Source organism: Phyllobates terribilis, unplaced genomic scaffold (genome assembly GCF_046119375.1).
Source record: "Phyllobates terribilis strain yellow unplaced genomic scaffold, ASM4611937v1 Scaffold_11__3_contigs__length_659146591, whole genome shotgun sequence".
NCBI classification, from domain to species: domain Eukaryota; kingdom Metazoa; phylum Chordata; class Amphibia; order Anura; family Dendrobatidae; genus Phyllobates; species Phyllobates terribilis.
In genome coordinates, this window is record NW_027362771.1 from 190,051,817 (window position 1) to 190,067,771 (window position 15,955).

At 39.8% G+C, this 15,955-nt stretch overlaps 1 protein-coding gene across 1 annotated transcript in view; it reads left to right on the forward strand.

The window, feature by feature from the left end:
• The window catches only part of WNT2 (Wnt family member 2), a 149,034-nt gene extending 134,999 nt beyond the window's left edge, over positions 1–14,035 (forward strand). Inside the window, exon 5 of the mRNA XM_073651906.1 lies at positions 13,206–14,035. Coding sequence (XP_073508007.1) covers positions 13,206–13,435 — 230 coding nt within the window. The 3' untranslated portion in view covers positions 13,436–14,035. The remainder of the gene's footprint in view (positions 1–13,205) is intronic.
• Positions 14,036–15,955: the final 1,920 nt, after the last annotated feature.

A 15,955-nucleotide genomic window follows, 5' to 3' on the forward strand; every position in this document is an offset into this window, starting at 1 on the left:
GGATGTAGATATCCTAAAAGTCAATATTGACCCTTTAACAAGCCATGCCACATGACTTGGGATAAGAAGACAAACCAGAAACTTCATTGCAGACACATTTTGGGGTGATTGCCCTCCTCAGTGTTTTAATAGGATGTCTAGGTTTCAAGTCCTCTTCCTATTTTAAGAGTCTATTTGCATTGTAGGCTTTTAACTTGACGTGAATAGACATTTACCGGTAGTTACTGCACAATTGCCTCAGGCTGTCAGTATGGCTGTATCTCTGCTTTCTCAGTTTTTGCCAGTTTAATTGTGATGGGGTACAGATAGTGCTGGAGGCTAAGGAGATAAGTGGACCACTGGGCATCAGGTACTTGACTATTATTTTTACAAAATAAAAGGGAATGTCCACACATCAGATTTGTTTAGTTTTAGACATTTCTCAATTTTTCCCTTTAAATGACCGATTCCTCACCTGTTATGTTAAAATTTGGATACACTATTTTTATATATAGTTTTGCCTAATGTATGTTTTGATTATATGCACATTGTAATTATCTTAATTCTTGAACAATCAGACAAGCGTCAGACTATTGACAACTCAAAATAGAATTTATGTTCTCTGGACAGAAAAACATTGTCTGCAGTCCTGGCTTCTCATTAAATTGGGAAATACCTTTAGACTCAGGTAATACTGAATTATAGTTCCAAAGCTTGAAAATCTTTCACTTTTTCTCACATTTTAAAAATTTTACAATGTTACTTCTTCTAATGGCACACAATTTATTAACTCAGCAGAATCCCCAGATAGATCTAAAATGTCACCTTTCCAAACACCTTTCATAAACTGCCGTAATATTTTTCACATTGAAAGCTCTTAACACTTGTGCAATTTTTCCAATATAAATCATTTTGCAATATTTATCAGGTGTTGAATCTAAAGCAAATGTAATGATGTGAATGAAGAACATTTTACGGACACAGACCTCATCCCCAATGCTTAGACTTGCCAATATTTTCATATCCTTCATTTGCTCGCAGACTTTAAGATGAAATCTTCCATCATTTTACCTTTTTAGAACGATGAGTCATTTTATGACCAAGTCTGTTTGTAGTAATTGATGTCTAGCACATTGCTTCACCACAGAACGTCCTTCCCTGGGGAAAGGTAGGATGGAGGGCAGCCATACCAGGTTTGTGTGGAGCACTGAGTAACGCATATCATAAAAGTGTCAACAATTATTATTACCTATTAGACATCTGCAAGGATATCCTTCAACATGCAGCAATGGAATGCAATATGCAGTCTGTAGGTGCTTTAGAAGTGCTAAGTCCCCATGTCTTAAACAGTATTATGTGTCCAGGTGACAGCAGCTTCAGGGGACATCATACTTGTAGGATTTCTAAGCACAGGCTTCTATAGATATGAAGTCTAGTCATTTACTTTACTAGCTCGTTTGCCTGCAATAGCAATGATTTTGACTGCTACTTAACGTTTCTTGCCAAGGCTATAAATGTACACTTTAATTTTCTGTGACAGAGCAAGCAACGAAGAAGATGCATATTAAAACCTATAATTTAGAATTATATAGGTATTTACTATGATTTATTCCAAAATTTACATGTTCATTATAAATTATGTATTCTAAATTCTGCAGAAAAATATGGAAATAACCAGGGCAAGAGCACTTGATGCATTCTGCTGCCTTTCACCAGTTTAGTAATATAGGATATCATACAACATATTTCAATATGGTCATTATGCCCCAAAAATTGACACTGACGTGATCTGCTAATATGTGATGCCATAATGGCGTGGCCTTACTTATTTCTGTATCGTTAATAGGAATATTGTCGTATCTGACTATTTGAATGGCCATTTGTTGAAGCTATTCAGCTTTGTTCAGTGTTCCAAAGTCTCAATTAGGATTTACATTACCCTAATAATCATAAAATATCACCGTCTGTAACACTGTTCTTGCTGTATGGCATGTGTTCATATTCTGCCATGGAGACACACAGCTCTGCATAGGAGCTATAGGCACAAAGTGATAAATATTTTAATGGTATGTTACCTTCTGAGACATGTATAGCATATTGAGAACATATTCCATAAATGCTTGATAGAAGCTTGTCTTAATAGTTCATGCATCTATCTCGAGATGAGTCCTGTCACATGCTGTCTGGAATGGAGAGCTGGTCTCCATAGTTTTATATGGGTGCTACAAAAATTGTAGCGCTTACTTGATTTGCAATTTTCAGTGCTAAGCACTGTCTACCAATGGCTCTGTTCTCGAGATAAGTACAGATCCCAGTTGGACCCAAATCTACCGGGCATCCACTGCATAGCCCATTAAAATGTCCAGGAAAAGAGCATCCCCTTTAAAGGGAATCTGTTACTAGGATCAACCCGCCTAAGCCGTCTACAGTATATGGCAGGTCATGGGAAGTTGAATATAATGATACATTAATATCTGTGATCTGATGTCTTATTCCAGAGAAATCCACATTTGTATTAATATTTAAATGAGCTGTTAAGATCTATGGGTGGGACACAGATCTCCTGGAGAATCTGCTTACAGAATTTTAAATGCGATCAGTGTGAGACATTTAACTTAGGAGGACAGATTGTCAGTCATTACGTATTCCCACTGAGAATGCCCCCTTTCATTTAAATTAAGCTCTGTAGGCATTTTCTAAAGGGAATCTATGTCCCACCCATAGATCTTAACAGCTGATTTACATATTAAGTAAAACAAGTATTTCTCTTGGGAATGAGATATCGGATCACAGATATCAAGGTATCATTTTATTCAGATTCCAATTACCTACAAGCCCATATAGACAGACTAAGAGGGTTGATCCTACTAACAGATTCCCTTTAATCAAGGAATGTAATTCCACTTCATTGTTTTACACTCAATGAAGCAATTAAATAATAATAATCTTTATTTTTATATAGCGCCAACATATTCGGCAACGCTTTACATACATTATCATCGCTGTCTGCATCGGGGCTCACAATCTAGATTCCCTATCGGTATGTCTTTGGAGTGTGGGAGGAAACCAGAGAACTCAGAGGAAACCCACACAAACTCTTTGCAGATGTTGTCCTTGGTGGGATTTGAACCCAGGACCCCAGATCTGCAAAGCTCCAGTGCTAACCACTGAGCCACCATTCTGCCCAAAATTGTTGTAAAGGTTATCACAAATTGTGCTGCTAAATAACTGTGTCCTACAATAACATCTAAATAATACTACTGTGCAATCAGCAGTAATAACAGTGGAACAATGTGCTTTCACCCCTTAATTCACCCTGATTATGAGAATGTTTTTTTCATGACATATTGTACTTCATGATAGTGGTAACATTTCTTTGATATGACTTGTGTTTATTTGTAAAAAAAATTAGAAATTTGGCAAAAATGTTGAAAATTTCACAATTTTCAAACTTTGAATTTTTATGCCCTTAAATCAGAGAGATATGCCTCACAAAATAGTTAATAAATAACATTTCCCACATGTCTACTTTACATAAGCACAATTTTGGAAACATAATTTTTTTGTTAGGAAGTTATAAGGGTAAAAAGTTGACTAGCGATTTCTCATTTTTCCAACAAAATTTATAAACCATTTTTTTTAGGGACCACATCACATTTGAATTGACTTTGAGGGGTCCATATGACAGAAAATACCCAAAGGTGACACCATTCTAAAAACTCTCAATATGCTCAAAACCACATTCAAGAAGTTTATTAACCCTTTAGGTGCTTCACAGGAACTGAAGCAATGCAGAAGGAAAAAATGAACATTGAACTTTTTTTCGCAAAAATTTTATTTAGACACAATTTTTTTTTATTTTCACAAGGGAATCAGGAGAAAATGGACTGTAAAATTTGTTCAAATTCTTCTAAGCACGGCGATACCCCATATGTTTGGTAAAACCACTGTTTGGGTGCACGGCAGGGCTCGGAAAGAAAGGAGCACCTCTTGACATTTTGAACCAATAATTGGCTGGAATCGAGAATGAACGCCATGTCGCGTTTGCAGAGCCCCTGATGTGCCTAAACAGTGGAAACACCCCACAAGTGACCCCATTTTGAAAACTAGACCCCTCAAGGAAAGTATTTACATGTGTGGTGAGCACCTTGTACCCCCAGGTACTTCACAGAAGTTTATAATGTAGAGCCGTGAAAATAAAGAATCACATTTTTTTCCACAAAAATGATCTTTTAGCCCCAATTTTTTTATTTTTGCAAAGGTAACAGGAGAAAATAGACCCCAAAAATTCTTGTGCAATTTCTACTGAGTACGCCGATACCCCATGTGTGGCGGAAAACTACTGTATGGGTGCATGGCAGGGCTAGGAAGGGAAGGACCACCGTTTGACTTTTTGAACGCAAAGTTGGCTGAAATCAAGAGTGGACGCCATGTCGTGTTTGGAGAGCCCCTGATGTGCCTAAACAGTGGAAAAACCTCACTAGTGACCCCATTTTTTAAACTAGACCCGTCAAGGAACTTATCTAGATATGTGGCCAACACCTTGAATCCTCAGTTGCTTCACAGAAGTTTATAATGTTGAACTGTGAAAATAAAAAATTACATTTTTTCCACTAAAATGTTGTTTTAGCCCCAAATTTTTAATTTTTATAAGGGCTAATAGGAAAAAATGGACCTCACAGTTTGTTGTGCAATTTCTCCTGATTGCGTCAATACCCTACATGTAATCAGGAACTACTTTTGAGGTAGAGTGAAAAGCTTAGAAGGGAAGGCGTGCCATATTATAGTGCTGATTTTATTGTTATGGTTTGTGGGTGCCATGACCCACAGCGAGAGCTCGTGAGTTGCCAGAACAGCAGAATCCCATAAGTGACCCCATTTTACAAACTACACCTCTCAAGGAATTCATGTAGTGATCATATTGACACCACTGGTGTGTCACATAATTTTATACCATTGGGCAGTGAAGAAAAAATAATTATGTTTTTAACAACAAAAATTTCGTTTTAGCCTCAGATTTTACATTTTCACACAGGGAAATTGGTAAAAAAAATGGAGCCAAAATGTGTCACACTGAACGTGGAATGAATGTGTTCTGCTGAATGTGGAACCCCTTATGTGGTTTGTGGTAGATTGGCTCACTCTGGAGGTAGACACGGAACGCTGTCTCTTTAAGTTTCTGATTGGTTTATTAAAAACACCATAAACAATATAGAGTTCATAAAATAAACACGGCCCTTCTGGCATAACGGCAAAGCAAAATAAAAATATATAGCACATTCCTTACATCAGCCAGGGTCCAGCCACTCAGGGTTAACAACACACAAGATTCAGGTTAGGAAAAAAATGCAATCTACTCTCTCTGGAGCTAGCCTCTCCAGATACTGAACACCACATGACTCAACAGGCTGGATATTTATATCCCAGACCACACCCCGGGGTTCACATAAAATCTAGGCCATTAAAAATGGCTGATTAACCCTCTTGACACATAACATGCTGGAGAAAACTTCCAGGTTTCACATCACTGAAGCCAACAGCCTCAGTGAAACATATCTCCCCACCAGCACTCTGCCAGTGACTTTGTCACAGGCTGTACAGTACTGCTTAGCCACACAGTTAGACTCAGGAGGGACAGAGTGCTATTTGGCTCTTGGTGCGCAGATTTTCCTAGAATAGTTTACGGACTCCATATACAGAGCCCCTAAGTGCTAGAAGAGCAGAATCCCCCCTCCAGTGACCCCGGTGTAAGCGCTCAGCGCAGAGCGTAAGATAAATGTGCGCCGAGCCTTATTACAATGTTTGGGAGGCAGAATGAACAAATCAACAGCAGGTGAAGAATTGATTTTATTTAGTATAGTTTGCAATGTTTTTTTTACTCACTGAAGGGGTTAAATAGTGGACACATTTATAGATTGTATCGTTCCGAATGCGACAATACCAAATATGTATACTTTTTTCTTTTTTTTTTTTACATAAAAATGTGTATTTACTAATGTAATATTTGTTTTTTTTTTTTTTTTTTTAGATTTTTTTCATTTTTTTAAACTTTTTTTACCTAGTCTTTCTATGGAACTTTCACTTTTTTCACAGGTATAATGCATTGCAATGCACTATCATTGCAATGCATTATATCTGTACAGAAAGCTTCTGAGACCATGCTTTGAGCATGCTCAGAAGCTTTCTGTAGCTTGGTGACCCGGGGGTCATCATGACGACCCCAGGTCACCAAGCTAGTGCAGCGCTCCTGGTTGCTAGTGCAGGGGCCCGGTCACTGGCAGCACCGAGCTCCTCCTATGATTGGGCAGGAGGTACTGATATTTCAGCACCTCCTGTGCTGTCATGCTGTGATCAGACAGTCAGATTGATTGACCGATCACAGCTATCTGGGTGCGGGGACCGACAGCATGGGTCCCTGCACCTGTTCCTGTGCCGCTCAGCTGTCACTCACAGCTGTCGGCACTGAACTGTCACTGTGTGTTTACACGCAGTGACAGTTCAAAGTCATGACAGGCATAGCACGTCATGGTGAGGGAACTGACACCAGCTCATGATGTGCTATGCCCGTCATTGGACGTAAAGGGTTTAATACAAAGCCAATTTATCTACTGCAGGCCGTCAGGTAAACCTAATTTAGGTTGCCCTCTAGATTGCAAATGATAAAAACAGCTTTCCCTATGCCTGATGCTCCTTTTCTTATTTCTATTATCAAGTCCTAACCAGACAAACATTTCTAACAGAATTAAATTAAATTGGATATATGTATTTAATTTATGGAAGGGCGGTGAAATTGTGTGTAGGACATTGGGGTATGGTAACATTCGGGTGAAGTATAGTAAACCGCACCTCTGAGATGAGCTTTGCTATACATTTACTAACTTCTTTGTCTGGCCTTGATTTGTAGCATAATAAGTTCCTTATGCTATGTAACAAATGAAGTGGTTAATCAGTTTTATATGTTCTCTTTTGAAATGCTATGTAAATCTGACAAATAAATGTTCTTTTATCACTTTCAAGAAGAAATGAGATTCAGTATTGTGTTGGCCATAATCAGAACTGAGAGAAGCATATGTTCTAGATTTACTGATGATGGATGAATGATACCTGGTTGATATCTACAAAGAGCAAAGTATCAAGTATCGGCATCTTCTCAAGCAAATATTACAGTTTCAGGAAGGCTTACTGCAAAATGTGCGACCAATTATAGCTACAGTCGATTTCTGCATTGTTATGTGTATCAAAACTTGCCAAAAAGATAGAGTACTGGTAAGGTGAAGAAAATAACTTGTGTACGCTTCATATCACTGAGCTATCGTAAAGGCTGAATCACTTGATATAGATATTATCGTGCCCTGGTCACAACTGAAGCACTTTGAGTCCAAATTGGTTGTTTGCCGTCACTGAACAGGTACACAAATAGTACTGTGCAAAAGTTTTAGGCAGGTGTGGAAAAAGTGCTGCAAATTAAGGATGCTTTCAAAAATAGAAGTGTTACTAGTTCATTTTTAAAAAAGGGAATCCTGTCAGCAGGATTTCACACCCCAAACTACACTGTGTGCCGAATTATTAGGCAAGTTGTATTTTAGAGGATTATTTTTATTATTGATCAACAACTATGTTCTCAATCAACCCAAAAGACTCATAAATATCCAAGCTTAATATTTTTGGAAGTTGGAGTGGGTTTTTTTAGATTTGGCTATCTTAGGAGGATATCTGTTTGTGCAGGTAACTATTACTGTCCCGAATTATTAGGCAACTTAATAAAAAACAAATATAATCCCATCTCACTTATTTATTTTCACCAGGTAAACCAATATCAGTGCACAAAATGTAGAAATAAACATTTCTGACATGCAAAAACAAAATAATTAGTGATCAATATAGCCACCTTTCTTTATGATGACACTCAACAGCGTTCCATCCATAGATTCGGTCAGTTGCTTGATCTGTTTTCGATCAACATTGCGTGCAGCAGCCACCACAGCCTCCCAGACACTGTTCCGAGAGGTGTACTGTTTTCCCTCCCTGTAGATCTCACATTTTATGATGGACCATAGGTTCTCTATGGGGTTCAGATCAGGTGAACAAGGGGCCCATGTCATTATTTTTTCTTCTTTTAGACCTTTACTGGCCAGCCACGCTCTGGAGTAGTTGGATGCATGTGATGGCACATTGTCCTGCATGAAAATCATGTTTTTCTTAAACGATACTGACTTCTTCCTCTATCACTGCTTGAAGAAGTTGTCTTCCAGAAACTGGCAGTAGGTCTGGGAGTTGAGCTTCACTCCATCCTCAACCCGAAAAGATCCCACAAGTTCATCTTTGATGATACCAGTTCATACCAGTACCCCACCTCCACCTTGCTGGCTTCTGAGTCAGAGTGGAGCTCTCTGCCCTTTACTGATCCAGCCTCTGGCCCATTACGAGTCGCTCTCATTTCATCAGTCCATAAAACCTTTGAGAAATCAGTCTTAAGATATTTCTTGAACCATTCTTGAAGTTTTACCTTATGTTTCTTGTTCAAAGGTGGTCGTTTTTCAGCCTTCCTTAACTTGGCCATGTCCCTGAGTATCGCACACCTTGTGCTTTTTGATACTCCAGTAACGTTGCAGCTCTAAAATATGGCAAAACTGGTGGCGAATGGCATCTTGGCAGCTTCACGCTTGATTTTCCTCAATTCATGGGCAGTTATTTTGTGCCTTTTTTGGCCAACACGCTTCTTGCGACCTTGTTAGCTATTTTCCATGAAACGCTTGATTGTTTGGTGATCACACTTCAAAAGTTTGGAAATTTCAAGACTGCTGCATCCCTCTGCAAGACATCTCACAATTTTGGACTTTTCAGAGTCCTTCAAATCTCTCTTCTGACCCATTTTGCCAAAGCAAAGGAAGTTGCCTAATAATTAAGCACACCTTATATAGGGTGTTGATGTCATTAGTCAACACCCCTCCTCATTACAGAGATGCACATCACCAGATCTACTTAATTGGTAGCTGGCTCTCAAGCCTATGCAGCTTGGAGTAGGACAACATGTATAAAAAGTATCATGTGATCAAAATACTCATTTGCCTAATAATTCGGCACACAGCGTATATACAGTAGCGACCAAAAGTTTAGCTTTTTTTTTTAAATTGTGATTACTTCTGTCTGGTTGTTGTGATGCCATTTTCCTGGTGCTGAATTGAAAGTGCATGAAGTTCTCATCATGCAAGGCCTTAGTTTTAACCAAATTGCTTTTGAATATAGGAATTGTCGTTTAATTAAAGAAAACTGACTGTCAAAAGTTTTGCATATACAAATGTTGAAAACTAACACATAAAGGGATAAAACAATGGCAAACATAATTTTCATCATTATAGCTGACAACCATTTGCTTTTGGATAACTAAAATCACCAGGAAAATGGCATCACAACAACCAGACAGAAGTAATCACACTTTAAAAAAAAATGCAAAATTTTTGGTCGCCACTGTATATGCACATGTAGCTCTTTCAAGGACAATTCCAGCAATACCTTTACATAATCAGTTCATTCCTCCATTACTGAGAAAGAAGCATTTGAATTGATATGCAAATAAGGCTGAAGGACTATGGTAAGATCTGAAGCCTCTATTCCCCGCCCAGCGCCACCACCTTCTGCTTTACTGACTGCTCCTTTGCCTGAAGTCACACATAATAGAGGCAGCTCGGGGTGTGGAATATAGCTGGAGTGACAGAGGCTTCAGATGTACAAATAGTCTTTCATCCTCATTTGCATATCAATTCAAACACTGATTTCTCAGTAATGAAAGAAAGGACTGGCCATCTAAAGGTATTGCATGTGCATATAAATAGTTTGAGGTGTGAAATCCTGCTGACAGATTCCCTTTAACAAAATGCAAAGTGAGTGATCACAAGAGAATTCAAAATCAAATACATTTTTGGTGTGATAGCCCTTTATCTTCGAAACAGCATCAGAGAATTAATTCTTCCAGATACACTGGCATTTAGTTTATGAAGGAACTTGGCAGGGAGGTTGTTCCAAACATCTTGAAGAACTAACCACAGATATTCCGTAGATGTAGGCTTGTGCAAATCCTCGTCTCTTCATGTAATCCAAGACAGCCCTATGAGGCTGTGATCGGGGCTCTTGGAGCCATACCATCACTTCCAGGACTTGTTCTTAGTTAGGCATTATTCAGAAGTCAGTTTTTTTGATGGATCAGTGATTTTCACCAGTTTCATCAGAATTTGGTCAGAATTTTCACTGATGAGAAAAAAAAGAAGTTTCTCCACCTTCTATCAGTCAGTAAAAAATGGACAGTACACAGACGGCATCTGAATGCTGTCATTTTTCACTGACCCATAAGCCAATTTTGATCCGACACTTGGACCAGTATCAGACATCTCTCCGCGATTTTGCAGGGACCAAGGAAAAAATCTGACACATAAACAGCCCCATAGTCTATCATAGTTACCAGGGCTATCCATGAAAAAAACGGATAGCACTTGTACATGAAAAAGTGATGTTTGAATAAGCCCTTAGACTGAAGACCGTTCTTAATGGCATTGGCTTTATGTTTGGAGTCATGTATTGCTGCAGAATAGATTTGGAGCCAATCAGATGCCTCCCTAATGGTGTTGCATGAATAGTGAGTTGTCTGATTGATAAATATCTGCCTCTTCCAATTTGGAGAGACCTGTCAATCAACTATAGCAGGGAAGGGATAAGCCAGCTTCGGGGCAGTGCCAGACTAGTCAGGTCTCCACCTATAGTCCCCGACCGGCTCTTCAAACTATGGCCCTGATTCATCAATGTTTAATCGCATTGCAATCCTCGGACTGATTGTCAGGTCTCCTAACCTGAGTGTGACAGCTGCATAGAAATACATCACACTGTTATGCTCAGGTCAGGAAAGGTGCCGGGCCAGTCCATGCACTGCGATGTGATCCTCGCACGAAAAATACGGCCGTCTGTCTGCCCCCTAATGAGTATGGTCACATTTAGGCTCCACGGTGCCATGTGTAGGACTTATTATTGCGGTGACCTCAATTAAAAAAAAAAATATATAGAAAAAAAATGTTGTTATTGCTTCTCAACCATGTCTTTCAAAAATTTACAGAGAACAGACTTAAAAATCAGTATTGTTTCTAAGAGAAAAATGGATCAGATGGCTGAGGATTTTTTTTCAGTTTAAAATTTGGAAATTTAAAATCCATGTTAAATGTTTATGAGACAAAGTAGATCCTGTTTCTTCTAGAGACAGGACGATTTTCAAATATTGCATCTTGGGCCTCATGCAGATGGCCATATTATGTATATGTGTTCCAAGGATTGATAATGCAATGCCCATACCTTGTGTGCTCCTTATTTACACTGCTCAAACAATAAAGGGAACACTCAAATAACACATCCTAGATCTGAATGAATGAAATATTCTCATTGAATACTTTGTTCTGTACAAAGTTGAATTTTGCTGACAACAAAATCACACAAATATCATCAATGGAAATCAAATTTATTAACCAATGGAGGCCTGGATTTGGAGTCACCCCCAAAATTAAAGTGGACTGTCCTGCATTAGGAGGAACCCAGGGCCAACCGCACGAGCATATGGTCTCACAAGGGGTCTGAGGATCTCATCTCGGTACCTAATGGCAGTCAGGCTACCTCTAGCGAGCACATGGAGGGCTGTGCGGCCCTCCAAAGAAATGCCACCCCACACCATTACTGACCCACTGCCAAACTGGTCATGCTGAAGGATGTTATAGGCAGATCACTCTCCACGGCGTTTCCAGACTCTGTCACATGTGCTCAGTGTGAACCTGCTTTCAGAGCACAGGGCACCAATGGTGGCTTTGCCAATCCTGGTGTTCTGTAGCAAATGCAAAGCGCCCTGCACGGTGTTGTGCTGTGAGCACAACCCCCATCTGTGGACGTCGGACCCTCATGGAGTCGATTTCTAATCATTTGTGCAGACACATGCACATTTGTGGCCTGCTGGAGGTCATTTTGCAGGGCTCTGGCAGTGCTCCTCCTGTTCCTCCTTGTACAAAGGCGGATGTAGCGGTCCTGTTGCTGAGTTGTTGCCCTCCTACAGCCCCCTCCACGTCTCCTGGTAGCACCTCCAGCCTCTGGACACTACGCTGACAGACACAGCAAACCTTCTTGCCACAGCTCGCATTGATGTGCCATCCTGGATGAGCTGCACTACCTGAGCAACTTCTGTGGGTTGTAGAGTCCGTCTCATGCTACCACGAGTGTGAAAGCACAACCAACATTCAAAAGTGACCAAAACATCAGCCAGAAAGCATTGGTACTGAGATGTGGTCTATGGTCCCCACCTGCAGAACCACTCCTTTATTGAGTGTGTCTTGATAATTGCCAATAATTTCCATCTATTGTCTATTCCATTTGCACTACAGCATGTGAAATTGATTAACAATCAGTGTTGCTTCCTAAGTGGACAGTTTGATTTCACAGAAGTTTGATTTACTTGGAGTTATATTCTGTTGTTTATTTTTTGAGCAGTGTATATAGAATCATTGATTCCATTTGGATTTGTGAGAATAACCATATGAGGGAACATAAAATAAGCATGCACTGAAAAAGATCATAATTTTCTGGGAAGTTCTCCCCATAAAACATCGGTAGTAGGGAAGAGAATATTGGACGGCAAGTAGTGTTGTCCCTCAAATGACAAAGTGTTGCAATTTTCATTTTAGCAATTATTTTCTCTACAGTATATTATGCTGTCTTTCTGACCACAGAATCCTTTCGTGATATAAGAGAATGGATGTTGCAGCCATAATGCTGATGCGTAAAATGGCTTTGCTTTTGATGGAAATGTTGCATTTCAAGGGTGGGTCTACATGGTGTCTTTGGCTGTGCAACCAAGGTTTGCTTCATGCTGCTGCCACATCGCAATTCCAAATTAATTGGGTTGCATTGTGACTCCGATCAGAGAACAACAAGCAAGTTGCAAAAAAAAAAAAAAAAATAACTAGATTGGACTTCTTGTCACTTTCTCGTCTCAGTATCCTGAGGGTGGCAACGTGACCCCATTCACTTGTAATGCGCTGCAACATTGATTGACCATTGCTTACGCGACAGGTGTCGAGTCGCCGTATACCCTAAAGAAAACTGTGCCTTGTGTATAGTAAATGCGTGGTATCATTGTTTTCCCAGTATAGAGATGTCTGCACATGTACATTAGCCGCTTTATAACTTCTCTTTTCATCATATAGGTTCAGTTGGAACAGCTGGCAGAGTGTGTAACCAGTCATCTCGTGGCACGGACAGCTGCGAGGTTATGTGTTGTGGAAGAGGATATGACACAGCCCGAATTACCAAAATGGTAAAGTGTGAATGCAAGTTTCACTGGTGCTGCGCGGTGCGATGCAAAGACTGTCTGGAAACTGTGGATGTGCACACATGTAAAGCAGCCAAAGACGCCGGGTGGAACGAGAAAACATAAAGCCATGTCCTCCAACATTACTGACGACATTGTGTACAAGAAAACTAACTCTTCATCACAAGCAGTGAGCATACAAAGGGTGTTTTCTGCTTTATTAAATTATAATAAGTTATGTTGTAAATGAAATATTGTGGTGCCAGTATTCATGGAGGTATATTTGTGTGGTGAAGATATTTGTAGAATTTCCAGCAGATCAGCTTTGTTATCCATTTTATGTGTGTTAAAGCACAGTACATGGTATTACTGTACAATGTGACAATATGCATTATGGTCTCAGTTTAGATTGCAGAAAATGTCATACAGGAGTTCACTGTGAAGCATCTATGTCTATACTGATGTGATCTATGGACGTTCACCATTCTACAAAAACTACGCTCTGCAATCTCTGTTCCCAACACATTCCAAGTGTGTAATTATACAAAAAATAAAGCTACAGATTTCTTCTTTCTCCTGTGTCAGTGTGCAGCCTGAATAATGGAGAGTTATACCGCTTTGTAATGTTACATCAGGCTTCAACTCCTCATCCTTTTCAAGCTCACAAGTCTATTCTGTAGCAGGAAGTTTAGCAGTTATACAGGTGCATCTCACTAAATTAGAATACCATCAAAAAGTTACTTTGTCAGTTCTTCAATACAAAAAGTGAAACTCATATTATATAGAGTCATTACAAACAGAGTGATCTACAGTCATGGCCAAAAGTATTGAGAATGAGACAAATAGTAATTTTTCCAAAGTTTACTGCTCCATTTTTTGTAATGGCAATTTGCATATACTCCTGAATGTCAAAGAGTGATCAGCTTAACAGCAATTACTGTACTTGCAAAGTCAATATTTGCCCAGAAAATGAACTTTAACCCCCAAAACACATTTCAACATCATTGCAGTCCTGCCTTAAAAGGAGCAGCTAACATCGTTTTAGTGATTGATCGCCAGCCCTGTCCTCATCAACACCCACACCTGTGTTAATGGATCAATCAGTCATGATTAAGTAAGAATGACATCACTGGACACTTTAAAAGGAGGCTGGTTCTTGGTATCATTGTTTCTCTTCAGTTAACCATGGTTATCTCTAAAGAAACACGTGCAGCCATCATTGCACTGCACAAAAATGGCCTAACAGGGAAGAGTATCGCAGCTACAAAGATTGCACCTCAGTCAACAATCTATCGCATCATCAAGAACTTCAAGGAGAGAGCTTCCATTGTTGTCAAAAAGGCTCCAGGGCGCCCAAGAAAGACCAGCAAGCGCCAGGACCGTATATTAAAACTGTTTCAGCTGCGGGATCAGACTACCACCAGTGCCGAACTTGCTCAGGAATGGCAGCAGGCTGGTGTGAGTGCTTCTGCACGCACTGTGAGGCGGAGACTCTTTGAGCAAGGGCTGGTTTCAAGGAGGGCAGCAAAGAAGCCACTTCTCTCCATAAAAAACATCAGGGACCGACTGATATTCTGCAAAAGGTACAGGGAGTGGACTGCTGAGGACTGGGGCAAAGTCATTTTCTCTGATGAATCCCCTTTTCAATTGTTTGGGACATCTGGAAAACAGCTTATTCGGAGAAGAAGAGGTGAGCGCTACCACCAGTCTTGTCTTATGCCAACTGTAAAGCATCCTGAAACCATTCATGTGTGGGGTTGCTTCTCAGCCAAGGGAATCGGCTCACTCACAGTCTTGCCTAAAAACACAGCCATGAATAAAGAATGGTACCAGAATGTCCTCCAAGAGTAACTTCTCCCAACCGTCCAAGAGCAGTATGGCGCCCAACAATGCCTTTTCCAGCATGATGGAGCACCTTGCCATAAAGCAAAGGTGATAACTAAATGGCTCATGGAACAAAACAGAGATTTTGGGTCCATGGCCTGGAAACTCCCCAGATCTTAATCCCATTGAGAACTTGTGGTCAATCATCAAGAGACGGGTGGACAAACAAAAACCAACAAATTCTGGCAAAATGCAAGCATTGATTATGCAAGAATGGACTGCTATCAGTCAGGATTTGGTCCAAAAGTTGATTGAGAGCATGCCAGGGAGAATTACAGAGGTCTTGAAGAAGAAGGGGCAACACTGCAAATATTGACTTGCTGAATTAACTCATTCTAACTGTCAATATAACCTATTGGTACTCATAATATGATTGCAATTATATTTCTGTATGTGAAATAAACATCAGACAAACACTAATAAAAACCAGAGGCCAGCAGATCATGTGAAAATATAATTTCGGTTTCATTCTCAAAACTTTTGGCCATGACTGTATTTCAAGTGTTTATTTCTGTTAATATTGATGATTATGGCTTACAGCCAATGAAAACACAAAGGTACATTATCTCAGTAAATTAGAATACTTTATAACACCAGCTTGAAAAATGATTTTAAAATCCAAAATGTTGGCCTACTGAAATGTATGTTCAGTAAATGCACTCAATACTTGGCCGGGGCTCCTTTTGGATCAATTACTGCATCAGTGTGGTGTGGCATGGAGGCGATCAGCCTGTGGCACTGCTGAGGTGTTATGGAAGCCCA